Source organism: Dromiciops gliroides, chromosome 3 (genome assembly GCF_019393635.1).
Source record: "Dromiciops gliroides isolate mDroGli1 chromosome 3, mDroGli1.pri, whole genome shotgun sequence".
NCBI classification, from domain to species: Eukaryota; Metazoa; Chordata; class Mammalia; order Microbiotheria; family Microbiotheriidae; genus Dromiciops; species Dromiciops gliroides.
This window is the reverse complement of record NC_057863.1, coordinates 624847293-624873687: the sequence shown is the minus strand read 5'-3', so window position 1 is coordinate 624873687 and position 26395 is coordinate 624847293. Positions and strand designations below refer to the sequence as shown.

General features: G+C 35.6%; 1 protein-coding gene across 1 annotated transcript in view; it reads left to right on the top strand.

Annotated features, from left to right (window-relative positions):
- Positions 1 to 26395, top strand: part of KIF1B (kinesin family member 1B) — a 199732-nt gene that overhangs the window by 91592 nt on the left and 81745 nt on the right. The window contains 7 exon segments of the mRNA XM_043993853.1: positions 2150 to 2170; positions 2804 to 2883; positions 3378 to 3436; positions 3439 to 3483; positions 4385 to 4468; positions 6739 to 6919; positions 7272 to 7344. Coding sequence (XP_043849788.1) covers positions 2150 to 2170; positions 2804 to 2883; positions 3378 to 3436; positions 3439 to 3483; positions 4385 to 4468; positions 6739 to 6919; positions 7272 to 7344 — 543 coding nt within the window.

Below are 26395 nucleotides of genomic sequence, written 5' to 3'. Positions count from 1 at the left end.
TACTCAAATCAATTCCATTGGCTCCATTTTACCTCTAGAATAAAATCCTTTCTTTGGGTTTTAAAGCCTTTTACAACCTAATTCCTTCCTAAATTTCAAATCTTCTTAATCCAAGAAGCTTCTCATCTTGCTATTCCTTGTACAAGATTGCTCCATCTCTTGACTCACACCTTTTCACTCTATACCTGGATGCTCTTTATCCCCACTTTAGCTTCCTCTGTTGGTTTCCCTGAAGTTCAAATCCCCCCGTCTTAGGGAGGTCTTTCCTCGTCCTTTCCATTCCTCATGCCCATTCCCTCACAGATCATATAACGTTTTCATCATGTGGATCTTTTATATGCATTTTTTGCATATTCTCTCCCTATTAGAATAGGAACTCCTGAAGAATTGAGGCTGGCTTTGTTTGTTTTAAACTGTATATCTCCAGGGTTCAGCACAGTGCCTGGCACATAATAGCACTGAATAAATGCTTTTTAACTGTGGACAGGGACAGAGTTGTGTGGGGTTTTGTTTTCATTTTTTTAATCACCCAGCATGTGGCACACTGCTGCAACACAGAGGAAGCAGTTCATAAATGCATGCCGAAAATATTGTAAAGACTTAGAAACTCATGATGAAGCATGCAGCCCACTTCTCAGTGGAGAGAGGATTGAGGGTGTGTGTGTGTGTGTGTGTGTGTGAGAGAGAGAGAGAGAGAGAGAGAGAGAGAGAGAGAGCGAGAGCGAGCGCTAGAGAGAGAGCGCTATAACATGGCTAATGCAGGAAATTATTTTACTTGACTATATATGTTGATACTAGTTTTCTTTTTCTAGCTTCCTCATGTTGGAGAGAAAGAATTTGGAGCTGAAAATAAGATAAATTCTAGTTTAAATTGTTGACTGACTAAAGTAGATTGGTTTCAAGAAATTTTAGAAACATTTTAAGGATGGGCAAGAAGTCTTTTTGATATATTTATTTAGATTACCAAGTATTGGGCAGCTAGGTGGTGCAGTAGATAAAGCACTAGCCGTGGGTTTCAGGGGAGACCTGAGTTCAAATCTGGACTCAGGCACTTTACACTTATTAGCTGTGTGACCCTGGGCAAGTCACTTAACCCTCATTGCCCTGCAAAAACAAAAACAAAAAAAACCAAAAAACCAGATTACCAAGTGTCCATAGCTTAGATTTCTTCTTAAGTGGAATTTGTTTATTCAGCTATAACAACTTGGGGAGAACTTGCACAAGGCTATTTGATAGAATTTAGATGAAGTCTAAATGGTACCCAGATATTTCCCTATGATCTGGAAAGGGAATTTTTTGTTCTATTTGATTGTTGAAAACAAAATTGCATTTAACAAATTTATAAAACACTAAACTGAAATCCTATCATTTCCTAACTTTCCTTTCATAATTTACTTGAGCTTTCTAACCTTCATGAGAAAGGGAAATGATTGATATCTGTAGAAATGATCAAAACTCAGTTTTGCAAGCTACTTGGTTCCAGTTTCTTGAGTTGATATGTCCTATTTATCAATTTGAGGATATATCTTTTTATTTAAAAGCTCTGCCCAGGGGCAGCTAGGTGGTACAGTGGATGAAGCACCAGTTCAGGAGGACCTGAGTTCAAATCTAGCCTCAGACATTTGACACTTGCTAGCTGTGTGACCCTGGGCAAGTCACTTAACCCTCATTGCCCCACAAAAAAACAATCAAAACTGCTACCTATATAGCTCATGAAATTTCCTAAATGGATAATACTCCTTTAAGCTTCCAGAACAGGACTTTAAAAAAATCTTTTAAATAAGAGATTCTCCAGCACACATTCTACACATGGGATTGTAAAACATGAAAGCAATTGCTCCATTGTTTAATTACTTATTAAATTACATATTAACCATGGTCTTCACTTCCAGGTGTGTTTTGATGATTCTTATGATCAAATCACAATGTTCTATATCTAATTATTCCAATTTCTCTACCTATTGTAGTGTTCGTTTCTGGTGTGGGGGAGGTAGTTTTTGTCATTCTTTGAACCCCCCTCCTCCCTCTATCCTTTTCCCTGATTTGATTTCTTTAACTTCCTCTAACTCTTCTTTGTTCTTCATATCCTGCTGCCTTACCCTGGTTAGATTTTTGCCCCAAGACCATGTGACTTATTTGTGGATTCCAGTGGGGTATTTCACCAAAGAAGGTTGGTTTTTAAAGAGTTTTAGAGACATTGTAGGAATAGGTGGAAAAATCTTCTAAATAAACTTATATGTTTATATTAACAAGTATCATTCTTTGAGGTTTTTTCCTTCTAACTTGAATTATTATACTCAACCTAAACCACAGAATGTACTTGAGGGGAAGTAGAAGAAAGTAGTAGAGAGGAACAAAGGAAGATAATTGGGCATATTTTGTAACCATATGAAAATTGAGTTTCTTTTACCACATTCTGTATTTATATAGTCTTTTGTAGACATTTTCACTTTTTCTTTGAAGAATTGAAACTGTTGGAGTTAGTTTAATCCATGAAATCAACCTGTCTCATGCTTCTTACGCTTTGTCCCTCTCTAGAATTGAGTCTCTGCCTTTATAAAAAAAATTTACATTTGAAAGAAAATTAATTTGAATATGTTGACAAGGCATAACATGGAGAATTTTCCCCTTATTATGGAACTGCCACAGTTTGTTCTAGTGGCAAAGAAAGTTCCTCTTGTACACCAGTGGGAAAAAAAGAGAGAAGCCATTAGTCTCTTGTAGGATCTAGTTAGCTCCAGCTGGCCTTGTAAGGAATGCTTTAACCCTCTTCTGGACTGAGAATGTTTGTAATGTCTTTCAGACACCACATCTTGTTAACCTCAATGAAGATCCGCTCATGTCCGAATGCTTGCTTTACTACATCAAAGATGGTATTACACGGTAAATGTGTTTTTCTTTTTTTCTTTAGGATTTACTTTACTTATTCAATAGCTGATTTAATACCTGGAGTGATACTGTCCTGTGATTTGCTCTTTTCTTTTTGAAGTAACTTATCTGAAACTGTCACTTTAACCCTTCTCAAATTACATAGTGCTCTTTGCTAATGTAGTCTCCATGATGGTTCCTGGTATGGGTAATTTCTCCCCATAAGGCATTAGGCAAGAATATTCTTATAGGCTTTTTCAGTGTTATTAGGAACGCTTAAAGGCTTGTTTGCCTTCATGAAACATTAAACCAGTCACCTTGGTGTCACAAGTCACTTTAATTGAAAATTTTTTGATATAAGGTCTTTATGAGATATTAAAACATAATTTTTAATATGTTCTCCACTCAGCATTTAATTAGGAACTAGGTAACACACTGTGAACATATGGTCTGTTTTCCCTTGTCTCTTGTATCTTATCGCTCCTGGGAAACATTTTCTTTGGGTACAGGGTTGGACAAGCAGATGCCGAACGGCGCCAAGACATGAGTCTTAGTGGGGCTCACATTAAAGAGAGCACTGCATCTTCCGGAGTGAGAGAAATCAGAACGGCGAAGGTGAGGGTCCTGGATTCCAGCTCTACTCTGGCTTGGAAAATCCCCGAGATGGTTTTTTTCCCTAACACTTCCTTTAGAATCTGGATGGTATATTACCAATAGTGAGGGACCTGGTTTCCGTAGCAATGCAGGGCCCATTGTAGCTTTTTACATGAAAATGGCCTCCACAAAGTGGGGCTCTGTTGCCCTACAGCAGCTGAAGAGTGTATAGGCAGCTGTGTAGTGGCCCTGAATAGTAAATGATTTTATAGAAAAGAAGGCAAAGAGCAAATCTCATGGACAAAAGCCTACGGGAACTCCTTCCAGGCGTTAACTCAGTGGACTGGATTTTATTTTATGAGAAAAGGGAAAGAAAGGTCTGATCCTCATTCATCCTGAGCTAAAAAAAAGAATCCTATCAGTACTTTTTTGCTCTCTTCATTCTTCTCAGTCAAAATGTTATAGTCCTAGTTTTCTTCAAGATTTCCTATGTTTCTAATTCTCCCTCTTCAGGCCACCCCCTCTCTGTTTCCTGCTTTCTTGAGAGAATGTTTTTTTAGATGATGATTGAGACTATTTCTTTTTCAATTTTCTTCATTCCCCAAAAAGGAGATTAAAAAAACTTCTCTATCCCAGTATGTTCATTCTGTGTTTTAGCAGTAGTTCACACTGATTTATGTAACTTTAACGGCTACTACTCCTGGCTTTAATCTTGTCACAAAGACTAAATTGATATATAAGTTGTTTTTATACTCTTCGATAGTTCAGTGAATTTGATCTAGCAATGACAAATGGTCCTAGTTTTATTGTGTTGTAAAGGGCCTTTGGGTGAAGGCATTTTGGAATTCATTGAGTTTAGGAATACTTCCAGTACTCAGTGCCATGGGTTTGTAATCCTTATTCCATTTTACCTTTCTTATAGTTATTGTGACTCTAGAACCTTGTGAGCGCTCAGAAACTTATGTGAATGGCAAGAGGGTTGACAGCATGTACAAGCTACGCTCAGGTGAGTGTGGGACAGATTTTCAAAACCTTTAACCCAAATATTATTCTGCATATAGTAACTTGTATGAATAATACTTTGATTTTTGTCTTTAGATTTAAAGCAGTAGGCTAAATTGAGACATTCCTGTTTGTGTATATATAGCCTACTCCGTTCCCTCCTTTAGTAGGCAAAAGGAGGTTGCACATATTAGTTATTTATATTTTAATGGTTTCTTAATCCTAATTTTATTTTTTTGCTCTTTATTTTTTTTTAGTTCCAAATTCTTATCCCTCCCTCGAGTCCCTCCCACACTCACTGAGAAGGCAAGCAGTATGTTATCCATTGTACATGTGAAATCATACAAAACATAATTCTGTATTAATCATATTCAAAAAAAGAGCAAGAAAAATAAAGTGAAAAACAATATGCTTCCATCACTCAGGAGTTCATCAGTTCTCTTTCTTGAGGTGGATAGCATTTTCTTTATTGGTCTTCAGGAACTGTCTTGGATCATTGTATTGATCAGAGTAGCTAAATATTTCACATCTGATCATTGTATGGTATTGCTATTACTGTGTACAGTGTTCTCCTGGTTCTGCTCATTCACTTTACATCAGTTACTTAAGTTTTCCCGGGTTTTTCTGAAACTATCCCCCTCATCATTTCTACAAATAGTTAAACTTAATTAAATATTACTGTAAATATTTTTGTACATATAGGTCCCTTTCTTCTTTCATCTATTTGAGATTCAGAACTAGTAGTGGCATTGCTGGGTCAAAGAGTATGCACAGTTTGGATAGCCTTTTGGTATAGTTCAAGATTGATCTCCAGAATGGTTGAACCAGTTCACAACTCTACCAGTAATGTATTAGTATCCCTATTTTCTTCATTTCCTTCAGTATTTGTCATTTTCCTTTTCTGTTATCTTGGCCAATCTGATAGGTGTGAGGTGGTACCTTTGAGTTGTTTTAATTTGCATTTCTCTAATCAATAGTAATTGAGAGCATTTTTATATGATTATTAATAGCTTTTTGATTTTTTTTCTTCTGAAAACATCCTATTCATATCCTTTGACCATTTATCAATTAGGGAATGGCTTGTATTTTTTTTTCAGGGCAATGAGGGTTAGTGACTTGCCCAGGGTCAAGTAGCTAGTAAGTGTCAGTGGTCCTAGGCCAGATTTACAACACAGGTCCTCCTGAATCCAGGCCTGTGTTTTATCCGTTACACCATCTAGCTGCCCCCTAATGGCTTGTATTTTTACAAATTTATTCCTATGATCCTGTATGTCTCTTATTGGGTCATAGACTCTTCCCCTATCCAAAGATCTGATAGATAATATCTTCCATGTTTCCTTAATTTGCATATGATATCACCCTTTATTTCTAATTCATGTACTCATTTTGAGCTAATCTTGGTAGACAGTGTGAGATGTTGATCTATGTCTAATTTCTGCCAAACTGCTTTCCATTTTTCCTATCTTTTTTTGTCAAATATGAGTTCTTGCCCCACAAAACTTGGTTCTTTTGGTTTATTTAAACACTATATTGGGTAGCTAGGTGGCGCAGTGGATAGAGTACCGGCCCTGGATTCAGAGGACCTGAGTTCAAATCCGGCCTCAGACACTTAACATTACTAGCTGTGTGACCCTGGGCAAGTCACTTAACCCCAACTGCCTGGCCAAAAAAACAAACAAACAAACAAACAAAAAACCCACTATAGTACTATGGTAATTTACTATTGTGTATTGTGGCCTAATCTATTTCCACTAATCAACCACTCTGTTTCTTAGCCATTATCAAATTGTTTTGATGATGCACTGCTTTGCAATAATATAGTTTGAAATAGAAATCTGGTTCTGCAAGGCCACCTTCCTTCATTTTTTCTTTATTGATTCTCTTGATAGTCTTGATCATTTGTTCTTCCAGATGAATTCAATTTAGGTAAAATTATTATTTTTATTATATTGTCTTGGCCTACTACCCATGAGTAATCAATATTTTTTCCACTTGTTTAGATCCATCTTTGAGTGAAGTGTTCTGTCATTTTGTTTATATGATTCCTGGGTGTCTCTTGGCAGGTATACTCCCAAGGATTTATGCTGTCTGCAGTTATTTTAATGGAATTTCTCTTTCTATCACTACCTGTTAGGTTTTGTTGCTAATATATAGAATTGCTGATCATTTTTGTGGATTTATTTTATATTCTGCAACTGTACTAAAGCTGTTGTTTTGAATGGTTTTTCAGTTGATTCTCTAAGGTTCTTTAAATCTCATCTTATTTTATACTAGGAAATCGCATCATCATGGGTAAAAACCATGTTTTTCGTTTCAACCATCCGGAGCAAGCACGGGCTGAGCGCGAAAAGACTCCATCAGCTGAGACACCTTCTGAACCAGTCGATTGGACGTTTGCACAGAGAGAGCTTCTGGAGAAACAAGGCATTGATATGAAGCAGGAGATGGAAAAAAGGTAATGTGTAAATTCCTTATTTTAATTAGTCATCCTGATACTTAGTATGTTAAGATGGTCATGGGAGAAGAGCTGCTTGTGGCCCTGTCTTCGTTTCCTAGGACACACACTTACAAGAAAGGCCTTCTAAAGAGAAATAATTGGAATCATAACATCTTAGAGCTGGAATAGATATCAAGGTTCACCTTGTTTTTGGTTTTTCTGTTATATTAGTTTGTATGAACTAAGTAAAATAACAAAAAATTCTATGTGTAATATGTCAAAAGAAGCAGCTTAATGTAACTCTGTGGAGTTGAGTGCTTTGTAATTTTCTGCCTCCAGTTTGATTCTTTTCCCTTCTGTTGTTTTGTAGGCTCCAGGAAATGGAAATCTTGTATAAGAAAGAGAAAGAGGAAGCTGACCTTTTGTTGGAGCAGCAGAGACTGGTAGGCACCTCCCTCTCCCATTCCACTAAATTAGTAGCCCAGTACCAGCCTTTCTGACATAACTTATGCCACTGATGTATACTGGCTCAGGATGTAACCCCCTGGGCTGTCACTGATAGCATATCATTACACCTTTTCCTTAGTGAGACCAACCCATGTTATTATTAAACTCAACCTGAGAAAATCTGCAGGAAGGTTTGGGCCTCTTTTGAGAGTTTCTTTAAGTCAGCACCAAACCATGTGGGGAAAGCAACGGGACTTTTTTGGGTGGCAAATTGGGCAGAAAAATTTTCTTTAATGTAGTTGAGTTATCTTTGGATTGAATCCTCAGTGGTCTTACAAGTTATAACTGATGTAACTTTTTTACTTGGTGGATGTTTGCCTTGGTTTGTCTTGATCACATGAAAATTACTAATTCTATCCTCTTGGGCTGACTCAGTTATTATTTTCTTGTGCTGGTTTTTTTGTTTTGTTTTGTTTTTTAAAAGAATATTATCGTGTCTGAAAATGTTTGCTGCACAGTTGCATGTTTTAACCTCTTTCCTACCCCTGCATGGAGTCTGAATCCTCTGCCAAGGTCTTAATTGGTTCCTTTATGCATAAAGAACCAAGCAGGAGTGAAGAGCGAAGAGTCTTTTTTTTAAACACCGACAGTTAGAAATATGAAGGAATAGTTAGCTAGATATCCAGTAAAGCAGTAAGTTCCAATTATGTCAAGCAATGGCCTATGAATGTCTGAGACTAGTTAGTTTTTCATGGTGTTACAGAAAACTTGCGCTCTTGAATAAGCTTCATTTTGGACCTTTTTAGTTCAGGAACCTGAAGTCTGATTAGAAGAAGCTTCTGGATTTGTGGATTGATAAATGGAGGGGGGAAAAAATAACAGAAGAACCTCAAGAGACCAGGCATGACTTTTCTAGAAATTTTTAAATTTTAATTTTCTTTAAGGTGAAGGGGAGAATTAAGGAAAGGAGATAATTGTTTACCTTCTTTCTTAACTTTAGACAATAACATTGCCTTTCACATATGTATAACGATGTAACAGTCATATCACCTTCTGAACTTTGTCAGACAAAAGCTCAGAATCCTTGAGCTGTAGCAGCCTTTTCAGTATGGCACAATGACGTCAAAGTCAGTGTGTGATCTTGGCAACTTCAGTCAAGTTAAAAAAGGAATTGAGGGTAAAGGAGAATCACATGGCCTGGGGGAGGAGCAGGTCCAGTAAGTTTAGTTTGTGGAAGTTACTGCAAAGCCCTTCTTCTGGGAGGGGGACAGCATTCTCCATAGTCTAAAATGGTTTATGCCCATGAAAGAAGGCCTTTCTGACTGTAATAACATGATCAGATGAAATTTCTTAAGTGTACTATAGAGATCAAAAATGGGCAGATGTGATAATAGTATTGTTGCAAATGGTATAAAACATCGATTGTCCTTTGGTTCACTAAAATAGAGAAAAAATTCCTGAAGGGTAGAACTTAGTTGTTAAATGTTTAGTTCTCATAAGGCAGCTAGGTGGTGCAGTGGTTAGAGTGCTGGGCCACAAGTCAGGAAGGTCAAAGTTCAGATCATGACTCAGTCATTTACTAGCTATGTGACCATGTACAAGTCACTTTACTTTTGTTTGCCTCATTTCCCTATCTGTAAAATTAAGATGATAGTAATACCTACCCATTAGGGTGTTTTGAGATAAAATAGTTAATACTTTTAAAAGCACTTTGCAAACCTGAAAGCACTATAAAAATGCAAGCTATCCTCCTCATCATTATTCTGATGAATAGTAATAAGTGTTGAATGTTTGCCCACCAATCTTATCAGCTCTTGAGAGCAACTCAGTTAATTATAATACATGAGTTGTCCCCATATCTCTTACTTACAAAATAGGTAGGTGTTTATTATCAGCCTATATACAAATTGTTGTTCCAAATGTTGAAGATATAAGGAAGTATCAAACATGGTCTTAGGGCTTTTTTACCCATAAATGGCTTAATTAAATGTTTATGGAGCATGTATTGCATGTAGTACTTTTAAATAATAATGTAAAAGAAAGATTCAGGTCCCACAGTTTTAACTTGATATATTCTCAAGCTGAACACATTGGTGGGATAGTATCTAATTTTCTGTGGTTTGTACTTGTTGCATTATTGTTCCTGAATTATAAGTAACTCCTCTTCTGCACTGGTTGCTAAGTGGTTTAGACTTTGTCTTGGCATGTCAGGGTCTCTCTGTAATTTGAGATGCACTCATTTTAGTTGTCCCCTCACGTAAGAGCTCTGTCTGGGAGCCTACTATTGTATTTCTACCCAAGGCTGAGTGTTAATGAATCCTGAATCTGTCTCATAGAGGATGTAGCAGGAGGACTAGAGTGATGTTACTTTTGGCATTCTGTTAAACATCCATGAATGTCACAGCTATAGAAGTATGTTTTAAAACATAATAAAGTAAAGCACATAAGTACTTCTTGCCTGAGGTGAACATGGAAATCTCAGCTACTGGCATTGATTATAACCTCTTTTTCTTGGATTGATTTGGATTCTCTTCATTGTTCTGTAGTTTTTGTTTAAAGGCTTTGAATGTATAATTTTTACTCAACCAGGTCATTGATTTAGTAGTGAAAATACTTAACCATTTTCTAAAGTAGTTGATACTCACTTTATCCCTAAATGCTTGTAGGAATATTAGGAAGAAAGAAGTATATAAGGAGGAAGAAAGAAAAACAATTAACATTGTATGTGAAAAATGTAAGATTTTCCTTGTCTTCCCAAAACCAGAGTTTAATTCTAGGCTCTAACATGTATTAGCTCTGTGACCCTAGACAAATCTTCAAGCCTCAGTTTCCTTCTCAGTAAAATGGTGGTAATAATATTTATACTGCCTACTTCCTAGATTGCTGTAATGAAAGTGTTATAAAGCTCAAAATAGTATGTTAGAAAAAGTTATTATAATTAACAATAACATTATTAGAGACTTGGGCTATATGGATGAGTAAGTCATAAGTAAACCCTGCTTCTCTATGTCACCTCAAGAAAAGCAACAAATATACGGGGGAAATCTGTATAGGAAAGCATTGAAAGGAAAAACTAAGAAACTGAAGAAATGGGCAAAAAAAAGACTTTTCCACTCAATACAAGGAATAAATACAGTAAGGTCTGGATTAGTTCAAATAATAAATCCCATAGTGTTTGCATGTATTTGAAGTCATACTTGTCAAATTTATAATTATACTGAATACAGTCATTGGTTTTAGGCCAATGGAAATATGCGGAGCAAATTTGAATAATAAGACTACTTCATGGGATTTGTTATTTGACTTTATTGCGACCTAACTATACTATGGGTATTGTGGGATAAAAGAAAATAAAGAAATTGTTGGAATGAAAAAACAAGACTTCGGAAGCTAGGACCTCTCTCCTCCACACCCCCTCTCCCCCAGAATATGAAGTTACTGCAAGAACTTCCAGAATAATTTAGGATTTCAGTAAGACATATAAAGGAATTTCCAGTATCTATAAAAATAGACCATTAAAGGCAGAATACAATAAGATGACATGAAACTCAAATGAAGAGAAAATATGGTATAAAATCTTAATAAAGCATTGGATTCTGAGGAATAGAATGACCCGAGCAGAACAAAATAAAAATAAAAGAAGAAAACCCACGCAAAACGGAGGGTTGGAAGAACAATTATAAAATTTTTCTAAAGAATCAGGTGGAAAAATATTTCTTATCTCTACAAACCAAAGTGACAGAACTTGATGAGATAAAATGAGAATTGTTGGTCTTCCAGAAAAATATGAGCAAGAAGTCTAAATACCATATTCCAGGGAAAAACTCATCCCAACAAATTGACTAAAAGCTTTGGAAAGAGAGCAGATGTAAATAGAAAGCACAGACTGCATATAGAGACTTAACTTAAATGTGTAAAAAAATTTTATTGATATCTTTGGGTTTTTACACTGTCATAGTTTTTCCCAGTATATCCCCTTTCCAGAGAGTCGTCTGATTTAACAAATTTAGTACTTTAAAAAAATGTTTTATTTCTTCCCCAATTACATGTAAAAACAATTTTTAACATTCTTTTTGTTTGACTTGGAAATTCTATCCCACACTCCCCTCCCCCATTCCTGAGACAGTAAGCAATATGATAGAGGTTATACGTATGCAGTCATGAAAACATCTTCATGTTAGTGATTTTGTGCAAGAAGACTCAAAGGAAGCGGGGGAGGAGAGAGACAGAGACAGAGAAAGCTTCAGTCTGTGTTCAGACAACATCAGTTCTTTCTGTGGTGCTTGATAGCATTTTTTACCACGAGTCTCTTGGGATTGTCTTGGTTCTTTGTATTACTTATAATAGCTAAGTCATTCACAGTTCTTCATCATACAGTATTGGTATTAATATGTAAAATGTTCTTTCTCCTGGTTCTGCTCGCTTCACTTTGCATCAATTCATGTAAGTCTTTTCAGGTTTTTATAAAATCATCCTGCTTGTCATTTCTTATAGCATGGTAATATTCCATTAAAATTATATGCGACAACTTGTTCAGCCATTCCCCAATTGATAGGCATCCCCTCAATGTCCAGTTCTTAGCCTCTTCAAAAAGTTGCTATAAGTATTTTTGTACATATAGATCCTTTTTCTTTTTCCTTGATCTCTTTGGGGTATAGACCTAGCAGTGATATTTTTGGATCAAAGGTTATACACAGTTTTATAGTCGTGTGAGCATAGTTCCAAATTGCTCTCCAGAATGGTTAGAACACTTCACAACCCCACCAACCGTGCCTTAATGACCCAGTTTTCCCACATCTCCTCCATTGTTTATCATGCTCCTTTTTTGTCACATGAACCAATCTGATAGGTGTGAGCTGGTCCCTCAGAGTTTTTTAATTTTCATTTCTTTATTCAATAGTGATTTAGAATAAACTTTTTAAGAGGAAAAGAAAATGGGGAAAAATCAGCACAACCAATTTATACATTGAAAAAGTAACTTAAATTTAATTCATCCAGAAATGTAGTTGTCAAGTTCTTAGGCTTCCTTGTCAGAGAGAATGCTGCAAGCAGTCTGTAGAAAACAATTCACATATCCACAAAAGCCCTATTTCAGCTTCTACAAGATAATTTGGTGATAAGAAATGAACCAAGCAAAGAAAATCATCTTGAACCACAACACGACATGTAGGCAACTTTGCAGTTAACTTTTGCACTTAATGTCTCAGTTCCCCAGTCATTTTCCTGAGACTCTTAAGTTACAAATAAGATGGTGCTTTGTCATAGGGATTTTCCACCCCCAAAATTACCTCCAGTGATGAAATCTTAGGTCTGTATTTAACATCCACAAACCAGAAATCATTAAAAAGTGTGCTCTTCCTTGGAGTGAGTGAAAGGACAGAGGGTATCTCTATGTGAGTTACAAAGGATAAATTATTGGAACCAGATTTAGCTAATAACTTGTGCTATAAACAGGGAGCAAAAGTAATTGAAAAGAATCCAATAGAGGCAAAAGCAAATGTAATATATATGTATATACATACATTTATGTGTTTATGCATATGTGTTTACATATATATGCACACGCGTGTGTGTCTATATCTATGCAAAACCTTAAACTGGACAATAAAATGGCAAGAAAGCTGCAGAGTTAGAAAATAAAACTTAATATACTGTTTTCAACAAATTTACCTAAAACATTATCAAGCCATGTTCATTCAAGGTGAAGGTCTAGAATAAGATTTCTTAACTTAGTTACTATGAATTTAAAAACATTTCTGAGAACTGTATTTGGGCATAATTTGTTTCATTTCTGTTGCTCCGTATTTTATGCATTTAAAATCATAATCTGATAAAGGGTTTATAGGTTTCACTACACTGATTGACCAAAAGGTCACACGCAAAAGGTTAAGAACCCCTAGTCTAGAATAAAACTTGTTATATTTCAGCTGAATCAGAAGTCAGGAGTTGCAGTTATGCTTTCAAATAACACAATTGCAAATATAGATGTTATTAAGGGAAACAAAAACCTATAATATAAATAAACGTGAATAAAATAATATATAAAATGTTTATTCCTGAGTCTTCATTACCATCTGGAATGATATGCTATTTATGCCTGTGAGTAATGGACTAACACAGCTTCTAAAGAACTGAAGTTTAGCACCACCAAAAGGGCCTTGGAAAAGCCTTTGTTGAATGTGAGCAGGCTATGACAAATTACAAATGAGAAATTACACAGGCTAAATGTTGTAAAGGTTACAATAAGAAAACTCTTAAGACTAAGGGGGGGGGGGGGAGACAGGCCAGGAACATTTCAAGAACAATGGCAACCAGATAATCTTCCTGATCCATTGGAATCCATGCACTATTTTAAAAAAAAGAAAGAAAATAACCCTCAGTGTGATGAATGGTCACCCTCTAATAGATTTATATGGATACATGGACAAGCCTCACACAGGCTAAGTAGGCTCACAGTTTTTATTGTTGGAAGAAATATTTGCATTAATGTGGCCGCAGATCTGTTGAATTATCATAGTATGTGCCAAATGATATATCAACCAAATTATTTTTTTTCATAAAAGTATTTTATTATTTACCAGTTATATGTAGAGATAGTTTTCAACATTTGTTTTTATAAGATTTCTAGTTTCAAATTTTTCTTCCTCCCCTCCCTCTCCCTTCCCCAAAACAGCAAACAATCTGATATAGGCTGTACATGTACAATCACATTAAACATATTTCTGCATTAGTCATGTTGTGCAAGAAGAATCAGAGCAAAAAGGAAAAAATCTCAAAAGAGAAAAACAAAAAAAGTAGAAATAGTATGGTTCAATCTGCATCTAGATTCTGGAGTTCTTTTTTTCTGGATTTGGAGAGCATTTTCCAGCTAGGTGGCGCAGTGGATAAAGTGCCGTCCCTGGATTCAGAAAGACCTGAGTTCAAATGGGACCTCAGACACTTATTAGCTGTGTGATCCTGGGCAAGTCACTTAACCCTTACTGCCCTACCAAAAAAAAAAGAAAAAGAAAAGAAAGAAAAATGAGGAATGGGCATACATAGAAAATAGAGAAGAAATAAAGAAACTTCAAAACCCTTGTCTTTAATTCCATGGTAACAAAACTGAAAACTTAAATCTAATTTGAATGTCTAAAAATATGTAATAGAGAAAACATGAATTAGGTAACCTAAGTAACCCAGTCTCAGAGAAATTGAAAAAAGCATAACTGAGGTTCTGTGCAAAAAAAAAAAATCATCAGGACAATGGATTTACAAGCAAATTCTGTCATACATTTAAAGGACAAATAATTGCTGTACCACATAAGCTGTTTTAAGAATTAGAGAAAGAAGGCATTTAACCTAACTTTCCCTATTAGATAAACATGGTCCTGACTCCCAAAATGGAAGGAGAAATCAGGGGGGGAAAAAAAGAGAGAGAGCGCGCTAATATTTTGCAAGTTTTCCACATAACATCTCATTTAATCTTCCCCAGAATCCTCTCCAGTGAGCACTTACTGAAGTTATACTCATTTTACACATCAGGAATTGGGGTTCCCAGAGGTAAATGATAATGAGGACCCTGGGAAAGAAGAGTATCTTTCAGTTAAGTGAATTGCCCGTGGTCACCTAAATAATAAATATTGAAGGCCAGATTTGAACCCAGGTCATCGTAATCCCAAATTTAACATTCTATCCACTACACCAGATTGCTTTCCCTTAGGAGATAACTATAGAATAGTATCAGTAATGTATATTATTTTAAAAATATTAAATAAGCAGCAGGATAACAGTATTATATCATTATGGCTAAGTTGAATTTATGCCATGAATGAAAAGTTGGGTCAACATTAGGAAAGTAGGTAGCATAATAAATTATATTAATAACAAAACCACAAGGTTATATCCATAGATACAGAGGTATCATTCCACAAAATGCAGTGCTCATGTTAAAAACACTGAAAAGCAGGGGCAGCTAGGTGGCGCAGTGGATAAAGCACCGGCCCTGGATTCAGGAGAATCTGAGTTCAAATTCGGTCTCAGACACTTGGCACTTACTAGCTGTGTGACCCTGGGCAAGTCACTTAACCCTCATTGTCCTGGCAAAAAAAACCCCACAAAAAACCCCCAACGCTGAAAAGCATACAAATGAAGGATTTTAATTTGATTAAAAGCATTTATCTACGGCAGGAGGTACAATTATTTGTAATGGAAAAACATGGAAAATCTTTCCAGTAAGTTCAGAAGTGAACTTAGAATGTATACTTTCACAATTATTAGTTGACATTATGAGAAATTCTACCTCTAGTTATAAGTGGATAAATATTGGTGATAAGAAGGAAAAGCATATCTTTCATGGATAATAGAATATTTGATACAAAATAGTCTAAATAATCAGAAAAAATCAATACAATACCTTAAATTTAGTAACAATATAAATTCACAAAAATTTCAATTTTCTGTATTTTAACAAAAGCTAGGAAAAAGACAAATTAGGAGAAATGTTTGTTAGTCACAAATTGCACTAAATGTTGGGGTGTTTACCTACCAAGACATATAGAACTCATATAAACACAGAAGACTTAAATTTGGGGGAAGAGTAATTGTTCATGACTAATCTAGGCAGTATTATAATTATGATAATATCATGCACTTTACTTTAGAGACTTAATGCTATGACAATCACATTGCTAAAGGAATACTTCATAGAATCAGACAATAAGACCACAAAATCAATGTGGAGGAACAAAAGATCAAGAATTAAAAAGGTAAAAGAAAAAAAACTGTAAGGAGTTGCTTTGCCCTTTTCACTTCTCAAATTATATTATAAGGAATTAATTATCAAAACTAAGCAAGACTTAGAAACATATGATTAGTGGTCTAGTCTGAGAAACTCTTAAGTGCACAAAAGAACTACAGGGCAAATTGGCTGGTGTTTTTGTTTTTTGGTGGAAAAAACAGATTGAAAAAAAGCAACATTTCACATTTATATTTATTTTGGTTTGAGCTACACTGGAAAATGTTATAGGGCACATGGCCATGGGCCAAGTGTTTGATACCTCTGGAATAGAGACAATTATAAAAGTCAAAACAGATGAGTTCAGTAGTGTGAAGAGAAAATCAATGTAACTTAGGATAAAAAGAACTTACAGATGTTAAAAAACAACAACCACCCAACAACCATTGCATTAAACATCTGATAAAAACATCATCTAACATTTTGGGGAAGGTTTTATGTAAATCAGTAAGGTTAAGAGCCTTCCCACAATAGAGAAATGATCCAGGATAAGCAGAGTTTTCCAAAGGGAAAAAAACGCATTGTCAATGAGCTGGAAAAGTGCTCCCATTACCAATAATCAGAAAAATGCAAATTAAAACAACTCTTTTAAAAAATCACATCACATTGATTAAATGGACAAATAGGATTTTAAAAAATCATTAATTAATCAAAAATTAATGTAGGTGGAGCATAGGTAAAAGAGGCAGGGTAATTTACTGCTGCCAAAGTTTTGATTTTCTGCTTGGCCCCAGAAAGTAGAACTAGAGGTAGTGGATGGAAGAGTTAAAAAGGTAAATTTAAATTTGACCTAAAGAAAGACTTCCTGATCCTTTGTTCCAGGGTCATGCAACTAAGTGTCTGAGGCTTGATTTAAACTCAGAACTTCTTGACACTAGGCCCTGCACTCTATCCACTCTGTCACCAACCTGCTTCATTGTGGAGGTTATCTACCATTTGATCATTATTTATCTATTTATCTCTTTATTTATCTATCTATCTATCTATCTCTTTCTTTATTTATTTATTTTGGGTGAGGCAATTGGGGTTAAGTGACTTGCCCAGGGTCACACAGCTAGTAAGTGTTAAGTGTCTGAGGCCGGGTTTGAACTCAGGTACTCCTGACTCCAGGGCCGGTGCTCTATCCACTGCGCCACCTAGCTGCCTCTTAATACTTGTTTTAAAGGAGATTATTTTTCACATGTAAGGACATTGCCCCTGAAGTCTTTTCCCACCTTTGTGATTGTGTAATTTCTTCCAGCCATTTTGGGGGAAAAGAAGGAATAGAACTGTGTAAGGAAAGTTAAAAAATTTTTCACACCCCTTGACCCAGTGGTCTCTCTTTTGAATTTATATTCCAGGAAGGCAATTGACACAAAATAAATATATATTAAAAATATTCGTAGCATCGTTATAATAGCAAAAAGTTGGAAACATCATGCGCCCAATGATTGGGAAATGACTAAATTAATTTGAGTATATGTAAGGTAACAATATTATGCCATAAGTGAATATTAAAAATTCAAAGAAATGTAAAAACTTGTATGAAGTTATACAGAATGAAGAAACCAGAACCAAAAGAACAGTATAACCAAATTTACAGTTATACTGAGCTAGACAACTTTAAATAGCGAAACAACTCAAATAAAAAATTACAGAATTCATAATAAAATTGATTACTAAAGTCCACTCCCTTCCTATGACTTGTAATCTTTGAGGGGTAACTTGGTTCGTGGATACAGTGTTGGACTTGGTAATAGCAAGACCTGCTTTTGAATTCTGTTTAAGGAAATCTGTGAGCATAGTAAAGTAACAACCTCTTTTAGCCCATTTCTTCATCTTTAACATATAGACAATAACACCAGTACCTGTAGTACCTATCTCACAGGACTGTTGGGATGTTCCAATTAAATAATGCCTCTAAAGTTTTCTAGCACTTAAAGTGGTGTGTGTCAGCAGTTACTAATATCCATGCTGTTTTGCTTAATCGTTTTCAAGTATTACACATTTTTAGGGAATTGTGTAGTTTTTGTAAGATTTATGGAACAAAGCTATTCATTAAAAATTAATAATATTCCATGAACTTAATGCACATATATTTTCAAGAAAATTATTTTCTAGGAACTGTATACATTTTCAGTTATTTTTTAAAAGTATTCATATATACTCTTGAGTTCATCAAGCAAGTATATATTTTTTTCATTAAAAATCAAAAGGATAGGGGTATGTATAAACACTATAAGCCAGCTATTTAGTGCCACAGTTTCAAATAGACAGCAAAACTTATAGAATATATTCCCTTTAAAAAGACAAGAAATGAAATTTTCTTTTATATATATGTATATATACACATGCACTGATATATTTATATATAAGTATATAGCAAGGAATATACATATAGATATATATGTATATATCTATATGCATATCTGTCCATATATGTACACACACACACACACACACACTTTTGTTTTTTCCGTGGTAAATCACTTACCACTATTAGACAGGTCAATATCTTCAGAAATTATGAACAACGTATTACTATAATTACAATTAAAGATTATCTGCTTTTCCCATAAATATATATAGATGTACATATCCACACATATATGTACATTCATACATACACTGTCTATGTTTAGTCTGGAAAATCAGTCAGCATTGGGTATTTCCAAATTATGATGTTTTTGTCTTATCTTGAAAAGCTCATGGGGCAATCATAACTTAGCTAGAGGAAATGGTTAAAGTGACTTACCCATTTACATTTTTCATTATCCACTTTCATTAAAACTTTTTTACGTTTAAAGAAACTAATTCATTTAATTATTTACAATGCCCAATTTCAAAAAACAAAAATATTTTACTTTCATCTAGGGTACTGTTGATAAGGCTATTTACTTCTAAGTATTTATAGTGACCGAATAAAAAACTTTGCAAATTATTTATTAAGGATGCAAACTGGTGTATTAACTGATGTCCTAAATCATATTAGCTTAAAAAAACAACACTGATTGGAAAGATTACTTTAGAAACAGACAAATAATTTTAAAGTTCTGTTATTTTTAAATTGGCAAATTCTTATCTTTTGTGGTTAGCATGTTGTCAAGCAAGAGCTTGAACTTTTTATGACCCAACACTCTCTCCACTGTGCCACCCAGCTATCTCAACAACTACAAATAGCATAGGTTTCTATATATAAGACTTAGTAAAAACTGAATCTGTTAAAAAAAAAATTAGCTGGAGAACTTGTGAAAAGAAAAGTTAAGCAAAACATTTGATCTGGTAGGGTTTTTTAAATTATCATCTGCTGGGGCAGCTAGATGGCACAGTGGATAGAGCACCGGCCCTGGAGTCAGGAGTACCTGAGTTCAAATCCGGCCTCAGACACTTAACACTTACTAGCTGTGTGACCCTAGGCAAGTCACTTAACCCCAATTGCCTCACCAAAAAAAAAAAAACCAAAAAACAAAAAACAAAAAAAAATTATCATCTGCCACTTTCTAGTATGTTGTGGTGAGGTTTTTTTCTCCTTGTGAATACAATATTGCTTGGCTTAAGCATATGAAGAAAAACCAACATCATTGTGTTTGTTTCTTTTTCCTGTTTGTTCTTTGGACAATAAACTTTATCTCTGAATGTAAATTGTATGCTTACATAATGAATGGCGTGAGAAAGCTGCAAACTGAGAACGTGTTCTTGGGTAGAATAGTTTTTGTAGCTCTACTTTCATTTATCTTGTAGTAAACTTCCATGGTGGATAAACTCTCACACTGAATTCTGTATAAGGGCACTCTGAGCACTTTTAACACCATCCCTGTTGACTGCTTAGTTTCTACTTTCTTATCTTCTAACTTTTTTCTAGGGCTCCTCTCTTTTTAGTAAAGCCAACTCTAAACAACAACCAAAAAAAAATGCCTCAGCATACTACAGCATTACTAACCAATGTTAATCTGGCTACTCGTCACATCTCTGTATGACACCTGTGCTCGCTCATGGGGGAAAGAGTTTCTGGAAGACGCAGCAGCAATAACCAAGGCAAATGTTGGGGAGTGTTTGCATGGTTTTAAAGCATGTCTGGGGTGCAGCTTTTTGTTGTGGTTTTTTAATGATATTTTATATTATAGTTTGGGTGACCAAAAATAATGTTTACTTTATCAGGCATCATGAGAATTTTTAAAGTAGGGATATCATCATTTAAGAAAATGAGGCTAGGGGCTAATGCTTTTTTACTATCTTAATACCAAGCCCTGAAAAAATTTTATATTATTTAGTTTTTTTTTTTTAAGTTTGCTTAAGGTTTTTTGCTTGTTTTTTTTTCTTCAATTTGATTTTCCTTTTTCCATTTTAATTTTGGTTATTCGGGGGCCATTTTTTGATTTTGTTTTTCCAAAGGATGCAGATTCTGATAGCGGGGACGATTCAGACAAGAGGTCGTGTGAGGAGAGCTGGAGGCTGATTACTTCCCTGAGAGAAAAACTACCTCCTAGCAAGTTACAAACCATTGTTAAAAAATGTGGGCTCCCCAGCAGTGGGAAGAAACGAGAGCCAATCAAAATGTACCAGATTCCCCAAAGAAGACGCCTCAGCAAAGACTCCAAATGGGTTACCATCTCAGACCTCAAGATTCAGGCTGTCAAAGAAATCTGCTATGAGGTTGCCCTCAATGATTTCAGACATAGCCGGCAAGAGATTGAGGCCTTAGCCATTGTTAAAATGAAAGAACTTTGTGCCATGTATGGGAAGAAAGACCCCAATGAGCGAGATTCTTGGAGGGCAGTGGCCAGAGATGTCTGGGACACAGTTGGTGTTGGAGATGAGCGAATTGAGGATGTAATGGCCAATGGGAAAGGAGTCACCGATGTAGATGACCTCAAAGTACACATAGATAAACTAGAGGATATTTTACAAGAAGTAAAAAAACAAAACAACATGAAAGATGAAGAGATCAAAGTACTGAGAAACAAAATGTTAAAAATGGAAAAAGTCTTACCACTGATTGGATCACAAGAGCAGAAATCTCAAGGAAACTATAAAAGTAAAGACACAAGCTTTACTGGTGTCTCTAACAAGTCAGACAGTGAGGAACCTGGGAAAGAAGAGCGTGTTTCACAGTTGATGGATGGGGATCCAGCCTTTAGGCGTGGGCGTCTGCGTTGGATAAGGCAAGAACAAATTCGGTTTAAGAACTTGCAACAGCAGGAGATAACTAAGCAGCTCCGCAGACAAAATGTACCACACAGATTTATCCCTCCAGAGAATCGAAAACCTCGATTCCCATTTAAGAGCAATCCCAAACACAGAAACTCTTGGAGTCCAGGAACACATATCATTATAACAGAAGATGAGGTTATAGAGTTAAAAATTCCCAAGGAGGAAGAGGAAAGAAAAGGAAGTGAAGAGAACCAAGAAAAAATTAGTAGAGCAATGTCTAAGGACCCCCAGTTCACATGGGGTCATCAAGGCAATCGAAGCCAAGATTCCATACAAGTTAGCAAGCAGCATCTTAATAATCATCAGCAGCAGCCACCTCCTCAGTTACGATGGAGAAGTAACTCCCTCAATAATGGCCAGCAGAAAAATGCACGTGCTCAATCTGCGTCATCAGAGTCTTTACAGTCCTTCAATGGGCACCAGAACCCTGATCTACAAACTTTCCAGCAGAAGCGCCATATTCATCAGCACCGCCAGCCATACTGTAATTACAACACTGGAGGCCAAATGGAAGGCAATATATCCAGTTTCTACCAGAAGCAGACGGACCGATCTAACCACTATAACCAGTTTGTGACGCCACCTCGAATGAGAAGACAGTTCTCTGCACCTAATCTCAAAACTGGTAGAGAAACCACCGTGTAACGCTCTTGGACAAGCTTGAAATTTTGTAGGGAGAAAGAGAGGAATGGTAATGATGACATGATTAAAAACACTTGAAACGGATCTACCTTTGTGTTCTGTGGCCTCATAGGATTCCTGTTGTGATTTTGATGTTGTATTCCAGCAGAGATTAACTAGTTCTTAATCTTATACCATACACAGAAACACTGGAATTTGAATACATCCCTTTTTGATTGTGCACCATTGATGGGACATTTTCTGGAATTTTGGAAGAACATTTAGATTCCCTGATTTTTCAGAGTGTTGTTTGTGTGTGTGCCTTTGTGTGTGCCAGAATACTGCATTTCATTGCAAGAATTTTTCTGTTTTGATCTAGTGCTACTTTTTAAAAGTTAAAATGGGAGTTTGCTGTCCAGAAAGAACTGCCTCTTAAATTTATGCTGACAGTCAAAAAGGGAATATTTGTCCAGTGTTGAATGTCAAGTTTCTTAAGTGTTGGAAATTGATAAAATGTCATATGGCTACATAGGCACAAGTTTAGATTTCTGTCCAACTTCCATTCCCATTTCCCAAATTGGATTTAACTGTCCACAAACCAAAACTTGATTTTGATTGACATGGAAGTATTATAGAGCTTTGCATCTTCCACAGAGCTCCTCTTTTTCTTCCATGGTTTGCAGGGAAGAGCTGAGTCAATTGTTTTGTAGAATGAGTGAAGAAGGCTGTTTTTCTCTTTCCTAGTTCTGTTAATGTCATTATTTGTATGAAATTTGCCATGACATTGAAACTTGTATCAGATGGCACAGTAATTGAGAGTATGTATATTGTTTGCAGCTTGAATCTTAACCCAATGTTAACAAACTTTACTTTATGTTCTTGTTCCAATTTAAAACTACAGTAACAAAATGCCAATAAAACAATCTAGTCTTTGGGTAGTACTATTTGTAAGAGGATGTAGGGTGGGGTGGGGCAAGGAAATGACACTGTTCTCCTAAACCAGATGATGAAATCATGAAGTTGGTTTGGGCTTAAAGGTGTGGATACAGTGTAACCCTAGGCAAGTCACTTAAATCCAGTTGCCTTGCCAAAAAAAAAAGTGTAGATACAGAAGGTGTTATTTTAGTTAGAAATTGGAAAAAACCTACAAGTTTATGCTTTTACAAATCTTAGTGAGAAGACAAATACTGATAAAAATGTGTTCATATAGATACCTCATTTTTAGTGCATCCTGGCTTCAGCTTGTTTTATTCTTTGGAGATTCTGATGGAAAATGAAAATATTTTTGATGGGAAGAGGATTAGTTTTCTTTTTGACTTCTTTCCCAGTCCTTTGTGCCTTCTCACAGTCTAACCTTAGAAACAATGTGAAGAACAAGAAATTCCTATAATGTTCATATTTTTCAAAATTTACAAAACTACACAACTTAAGGCATCTACTTAATCTTGAACATTCTTAGATGATGGGGAAAATGACAGAGCAGGTAACATTTAAGGAAGCCTTAAGGGTTGTAATTGTGTGTGGGGGGGTTTATTTTGGGGAGGGGTATATTTGTGTGCGTGTGTGTGTGCGTGTGTGCACGCTTAGGCGTAATTGACATGCATTACTATTGTGGGATTTGTTTCTTTGCTTCTGAGAAGACGCTTTCTTAATGTGCTAAAAACATTCATTTGCTTCATATTAGCTCTTGGATTTTTACCTTCAAAAATCAAAATCAAAATCTTTGGGGGACATATTTGCCTTCAGCGTTTGAACCCAATCCTATTCTTAAACTTTTTGTTGGTAATTGAACATGGGAAGAATCAATTAAAATGACAATCTCCTGTCTTGCATCACATGAATGTACTTGGTAGACTACCTCAGGTCACTTCAGTGCATTTGGTGGAGGCCCTCTTTGTCCCTTACCATTCTCTTCTTAGGCAGTTGAAACTAATCTGTTCTTTTATATGTTCTCACTCTTCTACTTCTGCAAAAAAAAAAAAAAAAACCCAAACAGCAAAACAAAAATCCTCAAAGAAAAACCCATACATTTTAGAATCTGAAAGTCAAATTCTTAAGCCTCAACTCTAGGAAATGTTCCTTTTTGTTCTCAACTTCCAATTGTTTTTATATATGGTAGCATATTTAACCTATGTCTTTGCTACCTTTCCCCTTTAGACAGTGGAAATACAAACGAGTTGATGATTGATAAATTGTCAAAAGTGAGAAAAGGTGTATTTGCTTTTATAATTATGGAATATAGCATGCATGATGGTATTCATAGAATTTCATATATGTCTGTCACAGTTGATTATGGAGTTGTGCTCACATTGCTATTATTTTTCACATACTCTCTTGGTAAAAAAAACCAACAACAAAAAACAAACCTCAAACTCTAAAGTAGCCCTTTAGTGCACAAAATTCAGGGAGAAAATCAACCCTGATTTGGTATTTGGAGCTGATGGCATTTATGTCCTCTAGGAACTCATTTCAGAAGAGATCTGTCTTAGTAAATGGCCTAGTATGAATAAACCTATGTCATTCAATCTTCTCTGGATAAAATTATTAAGCCATCTCATACTTTGAAATGTGTCATTATCAATTTAAGCCAGTTTTATAATTCGAATGGCATGTCCTCTTAAGCCTAAATATTGAAGGAGTAGAAAAAGATGATCAGAACTTTATATACTATTATTATGGTAGTGCCAATAGCCACTATTGTGGTAACTGGACAAAAATACAACTCTTAATAGTCTTGGAACTAGATGGTGGTAGGATAGTAATGGGAATCTAGGGCACCCCTGCTAGCTACTGTAACATCCATAAACCAAATGTATTACTAAGAGTAAAATAAGGGTAGGAGGGAAGGATTAATGATATTTTATGAATTTGTTTCAACCAAAGTGTTTTTTTTTTCTTTTAAATGCTTTTACTATTTGTCCTTAGCAATGTAGGCTCTTATTTTACTAGAAAAGGGATTGGGATTTGTTCATTACATTGAAGTGGCTTGAAGTGACCATACTGTTCATACTTTAGATAAGGGTGGTGATGCAGAAATTGTTACACTTATGGGCTTATTGAAACAGGCTCTCAGACTCCAGGAAGTAACGCATTGCAATCTCCCTGTGGTGGAGTGGTGAGGTCTGTTAATGGTCATTTGTTCAGTTGCCTTAATGAATCACATTCAAGACAGGTACAAGGGAGGTTTCTTCTGTCCTCATCTCCCTTAAGGAAGAAGCCTTCTTAGGAGCGAGGCAAACTAGGAAATTTGCCTGATAAAATGAGGGCCTTTTGATAATGGATAATTTGGGTAATGTGTATTTAATGTTGTCATCCCTTATGGATAATAAAATTTGCTTTAGATATTTGTCTTGAACCATTTTAGGGTGTGAAAATCATGTTAATTTTTCTTCCCATTTTATTGTAAAAGGAAGTGTTGAATCTTTCTTCCAATAAAAAAGAAAAATCCTGTGGACTTTTCCATTTGTTTCCATATTTCTTAACCTAAAGGTATCTGAAGACTGTCTGGAGTGCAAGAACTTAACCCCTCTAGAAAAGCAGAGCTAGTTTGTATTGTTACAAGGGTCCTTTAATAAATTCTGAAACTCTCTTAGAAATGAGTGCCTAATCCTGAGTTTGGAATGAGGGGATAGTAAAATAATGTGTGACCTTGTGTGGCCTGACTTGGGAGTCTCCATTTTCTTATCTGGAATTAAAAATGGAATCCTTTCGGATATTCCAGGACAAAACTAATTCACTAAAGCAACTGGCCCTAGACTTTTCTTTTTCCTTTTAGCAGAAGTCTGCCTTAAAAGCGTTCTTAATTAAAAGCTGCCTGAGTACTTTCTCTGTAGAATATTATGGTTAAGAAACAGTTTTCCTGAAGGAAAAAAGATGAAGCTGTCACTTTCTCATTGATCCTTGGGACTATTTTGTTTTCAAGTGCTCATATAGACAAGTTGAACTTGATGGGATAAAAATCTCTTTGCATTGTCTTGTTTTCTTATATTTGAGCCATATTTTTAAACATTTTCTGCTTTGGTAGGAATTTGTTTCACTTTGGCCTTTTCAAACTGTTGATTACAGCCTGCCACTGTAAATGAATAATATTTGCCACTACCAGCTAGCTAGTGGGCCAATTTAACCTCTCCACATTCCATCCATAAAGCCTAAAGATTATTTCACACTTCATTCATTTCCTCCTCCTGTCCATGAGAAAACCAGGCTAATTCAGTTGCTTAAGCAACCAAGTTATGCCAGTTGCTGAAAACTTTTAGTCAACAAGAGGTGTTTTTTCTTTTAAAAAAAAATGGCTAGATAACTATTGCTCAATGGGATTCATTCAGAAAGAACCTACTTTGCTCTTTGATTTCTCAGTTTCTCAGAAGGTAGCTTTCCCTCTAATTTTATTTCTCAGCTCCCCAAAGTTATGCAGAAGGCATAGGTCTGGTACACTAAGAACTGTACCTTTGGAAAGCATCCAT